Source organism: Eurypyga helias, unplaced genomic scaffold (assembly GCF_000690775.1).
Source record: "Eurypyga helias isolate BGI_N326 unplaced genomic scaffold, ASM69077v1 scaffold40601, whole genome shotgun sequence".
NCBI classification, from domain to species: domain Eukaryota; kingdom Metazoa; phylum Chordata; class Aves; order Eurypygiformes; family Eurypygidae; genus Eurypyga; species Eurypyga helias.
Window position 1 is genome coordinate 2,996 of NW_010232227.1, and position 6,178 is coordinate 9,173.

At 43.4% G+C, this 6,178-nt stretch overlaps 1 protein-coding gene across 1 annotated transcript; it reads right to left on the bottom strand.

Moving 5' to 3' along the window:
• Positions 1–252: 252 nt before the first annotated feature.
• On the bottom strand, positions 253–5,920 carry ING5 (inhibitor of growth family, member 5). The gene is made up of 7 exons (XM_010161329.1): positions 5,855–5,920; positions 4,998–5,164; positions 3,536–3,647; positions 2,515–2,608; positions 1,393–1,528; positions 1,216–1,277; positions 253–295 (listed from the first exon to the last, which is right to left on the bottom strand). The coding sequence occupies exons 1-7, from the start codon at positions 5,880–5,882 to the stop codon at positions 253–255; spliced, it is 642 nt and encodes a 213-aa protein (XP_010159631.1). The 5' UTR covers positions 5,883–5,920.
• Between the last annotated feature and the right edge of the window lie 258 nt (positions 5,921–6,178).

A 6,178-nucleotide genomic window follows, 5' to 3' on the forward strand; every position in this document is an offset into this window, starting at 1 on the left:
TTCAGTGCTGTGCAAGTGTAACATAAATAAAATCCCTGTGGCAAAGGGATTTGGGACTGCCTCCCAAAGTCATTTTCTTCTGAAAGAACAGGAATTACAACTGGCCAGTGGACAATTAAATATCATACCAGAAAAAGGAGGAGGGTAGGTTAAAAAAAAAAAAGAAGACCCAAATCAAAGATAATATTGCAACGTGAACGAAGGAATATATTAAATTCTTCTCGCCTCAGAGGATGTATCCCCCTCTACTCCTTACTTCTTTTTCTTTTTTTCCTGAACACAACGAGGACAAAACCTGCAGGGAAAAAGAGGCAGTAATTAGTTCCTGAATTTAACAAAACATACCCAAAGAAGTCATTTTATTATTTGAGAACCACTGTGGGCAGAGGGTGGTTTAAAAGCAGTCAGTTTAAGTAACTACAAGAGTTTTCATGACACGCAGGAAGCGTGGGCAAACAGGAAAGGAACTGCACCAACTCGGGTGTGCAGAAGTGACACACTGCACTAGAAAGCTGCTAGGGCTGATGGGCCCCTCCTGGCTGTGATTCACCTTATTCCTTTCACCTACAAGTTAGGCCCAAGAAACTTCTCCAAGTTTGTCACACAGGCTTCCTCTACAGGCAAAAAAACCCTGATACATTCCTCCAATTCCTTCCTTCCTCTCCCTCACTTTCACTTGAGCCTGTTCCTGATAGGCATCTTGTTAGTCAGATGAGAGCAGTCCATTAAACAGAAACCAAGTACAGAACAAGCCTAGGATTCTTTCCAAGATGAGCACATACATAAGGAAAACCTAGATCAGTCTTCAAACTTCCAGAAGTGAAAAAAATACATACACGTCTCTTCTCAGTTTTAACCACAGTCACAACTACACGGCAGTGCAGCAAACCTGAGATGAAACATGTACACCAGCCCCAGATCAAAACCTCCTCCGTTTATCGTGCAATTTTGCGTGCGCTGGGCATTTGTTTTGCTCCCACCAGAATTTGACTCCTGTGGAAGCAGACTTTAGGTAGCAGGTTCCCCTTTTATCCTTTTATCTTCTACCTTCACACAAACACAATCCCAAACCACAGAGGATGCAAACCCTCTGATGGCAAGAGCCAAGCTCCTCTGTCAGGAAGGGTCAAAACGAGGTTTTAATTCTTATCGTGATTCTTGTTGAGGCCAACTGTAGCCTGTTAAAAACAAAAAGCTGTATGTTGTCATACTTACCATTTCCCTTTCGGTTTGGTGGTGAGGTCCACACAAGCAAAGTGGAACCATTCAATTGGGCACTGCAAAATAGAAAGGAAAAACCCACTGAGTTTTCTATGATTTAACAGAGCCAAGTACCACCCCCCCCTCGGATTTCACTGTGTTGTGATGCAGCGGATGTCACTGAGTGCTTACATCTGGGTTGTCACAGCCAATCATTTCTCCATAGGACACCTGGTGACACAAGCAGTAGGTAGGTTCATTGGGGTCCACTGGCATGTCCAGGACATCTGAGGGATGCACTGACAGGATGGTATCCGCAAACTCAGATCTGCGGAGAAGGACAGATTGAGGACAAAATGCTTTTCAGTTCCAAGCAACACTGTGTTTCCAATCTAAATCCCACGTGGGAAAATGGGTTTTTAACGGTATCTTCCCTAAAACACTCTGACCCTACTTTAGAGTTCAGATTACGTTATCACATATTAGCCAATAATTAAAATCATAGGGTGGGTTTGATCAAACACCAAACACGAGCCTGACTACAAAGGATGAAGAGAATGATTTGCAGACCCTGTGACTACAGGAATAAAACTAACGTACAGATCACTTCTGCTTGTGGACAGAAGAACCTGATTTTTCCCCCCAGTCTGTTTTAATAGGCATTATTTTCTTGCTGTCAGGTACGAGTGAACCCCCTTGCTCTGACAGCAAGGTATTAAGTTGACATGCCACTAATGGCCAATGGAAATGATTTTTAGTTTTCTGTCCCTCCATTTCGCCAACTGAAAATATTAGAATTAACACAGCCCCTTTAATAGAAATGATATCACAGAGGAGGGACACACTTTCTTCCTTGCTTCACAAAACCAAATTATTCAAGACTATCTAGGACCTGATTCTGCGAAAACAACACGCAAAATTCTCCAAGACTTCTAGAACAACAACACAACATCAGTTTCTGTCCTGATGGGCAAGTGTTTCTTTTTACAATCAAGACCACAAGCAACTGTTAAAAATAGCCACATGACAAAAATCAAAGCTATTTTTTCCCAGCTTGCCAACAGCAGCAGCGACACTGATCCTGCCCTTCCAGTCAGAGGGCATTCCAAGCATGCTGCGTTTCCACATGCCGACCAAGGAGTTAATTAACAAAGCTGACTTGTCCTAAGCAGGACACTCATGAAATGGGGTTGGAACAAAACAGTCTAACACTGCTCACCATCCAGACACATGCAAAGTCATAAACAGGGTAACACGAGCTTGCAGAAAAGTGTCAAGGCAAAGTCACCGGAGCTGCGGCTGGGGATGCCTTACCCTCCTTTGAGTTTCTTTTTCTTTGGTGTATCTTCTTCGGATGCTCGCCTGCCTCGGCCACGAGAGCCCTTTTTGTCTTTCTGACTTCGTCCCTCTATGGAGGAAAGAAACCCCATTGTTTCAACCTATTTCAATACCAGAAACACCTCCACGTTTTAGTTTTGACACATTTACAGTATTGAAATCCTTATTTCATATATAACTGAATGTGAATGCTGATTCTGAAATACATTTTTATGCCACAAATACACCAGATTGGCACATAGTACGACTAAGCCCCAAACTCCTGCGTTGACAGTTTTGGTCATTAAATCACTGCAATACAATGTTAGCCCGTACCCTTGCACAAGCTATAAATAGTATCATATTTGATTAGACATGCTGTAGTATCTCTGTGTATTCTTAAACACTTGGTCAGTTAATTGGTTACTCAATAACGTGCTTGTATCTCCACATCCCTGATATTACCCCTTATTTCACAGTTCAAAGACATAAAGCTGCGCTGCTGTTAACTATGCTCAGATTTCGTGGTAATCATGCGGGATTTCTAGTATACATTATAGAAACTGGTACCTTACTTTATCTCCTAGACTTTCCTGCTGTTCTCAGCTTGATTCCTATTAAAATTCTGGTATAAGGAAGAGAACAGGCAAATCTCTCCTCAAAATGAGCTTAACTCAGTAACAGCTCAAGCCTGAAACTAAGACTGCGACACCCAAGAGCTGTAAGAACATCAGTTCAGTTTTGTCATGGTTAGTTCCCCCTTGTCCAGGACCCTCCTTACAACCAGTAGCCGTAGGCCAGTTCAGGATGATGTGGCAAGCAGAGACAGTAAGACAGATCCCACCACTACATCCTACTTCCATCTCTTCACTGACCACCCGAACACCTCAAATATTTGAAAAGCGTTAAAACAAAGTAGACTACTTTTCTTCCTCGAGAAATACCAGCCTACTTCATATCTGAGCTTTTCTGGTCACATCTGCTGGAAAAGGCTGTCAACTGTATGAAATCTACGTACTTTTCAGGCTTCGAGATCCAGGGTTTTCAAAGTCACTGCCTTCCAGTTTGTCTTTCAGATCTGCTTCAAACCGCGCCAAGTCTGCATCCAGCCGGCGGATGTGCTTATCCACCTGCACAGAAGAGGAAACCACAAACTGAATTAGAAAAAAAAACCCCAATAAAAATCCCCAAAAGAAAACAGGAAGGTCTGAACTTGGCTGTTATCGGCATGAACAGGAGTACGCTACTTCAGAGCAGGGCATGAAAGGGGTACCAAACTGGAAAAAGGGAAATGGTACACACAAAGGGAATTACAGCAGAGGGAAAAAAAACCCCAGGCAAAAGCAAGAGGACCCAATCCCTCTACAGAAAAAGAGAAAGGAAGGAAAAGGGAGGTGGCATAAAGGAGAATCAAAGCACTCAGACTAGTGGTTTGCAAAACAAGATTGCGAGATAATAAACAGAATTTTCTCCCTGCAGTTTTCAAAATACATTATTCAGCTCTTGTTCATGAAATGAGTTGAGTAGATCACTCTGTTTTTTCCTGGTATTCCACTAGCACACTATTTGAAGAAATTCAGAAACAAATAACAGGCTCCTGCTAACTACCTACAATATCAAGTCAATACATGTTAAGCAAGTACCCCGTACTACCCTGGGTGCAATAATGCAGCTTACAGAAGGGAGATGTAGCAAAGGTATTTTAACCCTCTCCAACTCTGTTGCAGTCATACCTAGTTCTCCAAACCACTTTTCATTTCCTGTGGAGTAATTCCTTTTCTGCAGTAGCTGATGGCAATAAAACATACTGCAGCTGCAGATGTAGCAGAACCCAAAGCATCTCTAGTAGCTGCACAAAATACATTAAGTATAGGCAAAAGATTCCCCATGCTTATCTAAGGGATAAAACACACACAGATAAGAATTATTCAAGAGACAGCTAAAAGGACACCTGAGTAGGGGCAGAAGTAGAAAAAAATGGTGGAGGAGATGGATCCGCTTTCTTTTGTCACTTGGAAACCACGGTAATAGAGGAGATGTCCTTCCATTCCTCCACAACACAGTACTGAAGTAACTTCAAAAATGTTGCTTACGACTAAGACCAGCAGTAAATAAATTATCAGGTGACACAGGAGCTGCTGGGGAGGAGGGAATGGGGTAAATTTGCTGGTATTATTACACAGCAGATGGGTGGTATTGATCAAGCAACGTCCAAGTGGAATAAACTCATCTAGCACTTCACCAGAGGAGAAGCCTACTTGACACAAAACCCAATAACAGAACAGAAGGCTTTCTGGGGATGGCACCACTAAAGAAAATCAAGCTTTAGGACTAATAACATGTTTCAGTAAGATATTTAAACAAAACCATAAGTCTGTCATGAGAAAACAGACGCTGTGAATATGTCTTCTACACCCACCAGCTGCCCTATTCCAGAGGATGGCCATTTTAACAAAAGTCGCACTGTTTGCAACCCTCACCATCTCGTATGTCTGCATAGCCAGCTGGACTTTATCATCACTGTACTCTTTACATTTACTGTAGGCACTCTGGATTTTCTTCAGGTGTTCCACTCGCTCCTCGGGTAACATGTTCTTCACTGATTCAATGTATTCGGCTGCAAGACTGTCAATTTCTGCTTTCTTATCTGAAAACCAAAACATGTACAGGTGAGAAAGCTGTCTGCCAAAGCAAATAGTTTTTTCTTCTACCTCCTTATGGTATTTAGAAGGCCCCTCCTAAGAGATTTTGGATTTCTCCTGATTTCTTAATGTATTTACCTTAAAAAAAAAAGTTAAAAGTATTTATTCTTCAGCACTTGAAGTGTGATTCTGATTTCTCAAGTGTTTTACAGTAAATTGAGAGGAGGGACTCACAGTTAAGATCAGAAACTCAACCCACAGGCTCACAAACTTCAGCCTCTCTTTCCACACCCAGAACATTGTATTTGCTGCCCAGCCATTCACCATTCTAATGGTTCAGTTTGAAAATCATTAACGTGCAACCACATGCCAACAGAAACCTCAAAAAAGGAAAAAAAAAAAGGTCATGCAAGACAGAGTAATCAACAACTCAGTAGAAATGGTAATACATGCAAGTGAGGCCATCCAAGGGGCCATCGGGCACAGCGATCACAAATCTACAAATTAACATGCAACTGCTGAAAGAAACAATCGAGTCCTGTGAGCTGTAGCCCTCACAGAACAGGAACCAAGGCTGCACAGCACTCAGGTCAAGGAAGGGAAAAGCGGTAGAGGGGAGACACATCCCCTAAAGTCGCCTCTCCACCAGTCGATACTCTCCATCAGCCTTTGCTTACTGAAATACCTGAACACACCTTCTGTTCTCTGATCCAACTCCCGCATCAGCTGGAAGTTCCTCTGCAGCTCACACGGCAGATTTTCGATACCTGGAAGATAAAGGCCAAAGAAACACTGCAGCCCGTTCTCCTCGCAGCAGCCACCCCTCCTCTGCCAGGTACCGCTGAAACAGCTCAGCGGGGCCAGAAGCCTCACGGGGCCACAGCGGGATCGCCCACGGCGGCGGGATCGGTACCGGGAAGGTACGTATTTACCCGTTTACATCAGGAGGGCGCACACACACAGGCCCTCCTGGGACAGAGCCGGGGGGGGCCGCAGGGCGGGCGGCCTGCCAGGCCGAG

What these genes read in the sequence shown, in the direction of transcription:
- ING5 (XM_010161329.1), bottom strand. Translation starts at nt 5,882, where the DNA reads ATGCGGGAGTTGGATCAGAGAACAGAAG. An exon ending in AAAAAGAAACTCAAAGGAGG is followed by an intron (nt 1,529 to 2,514) that starts GTAAGGCATCCC and finishes CCTTCTCCGCAG; the next exon opens with ATCTGAGTTTGCGGATACCA. An exon ending in TTGGCTGTGACAACCCAGAT is followed by an intron (nt 1,278 to 1,392) that starts GTAAGCACTCAG and finishes TCTATTTTGCAG; the next exon opens with TGCCCAATTGAATGGTTCCA.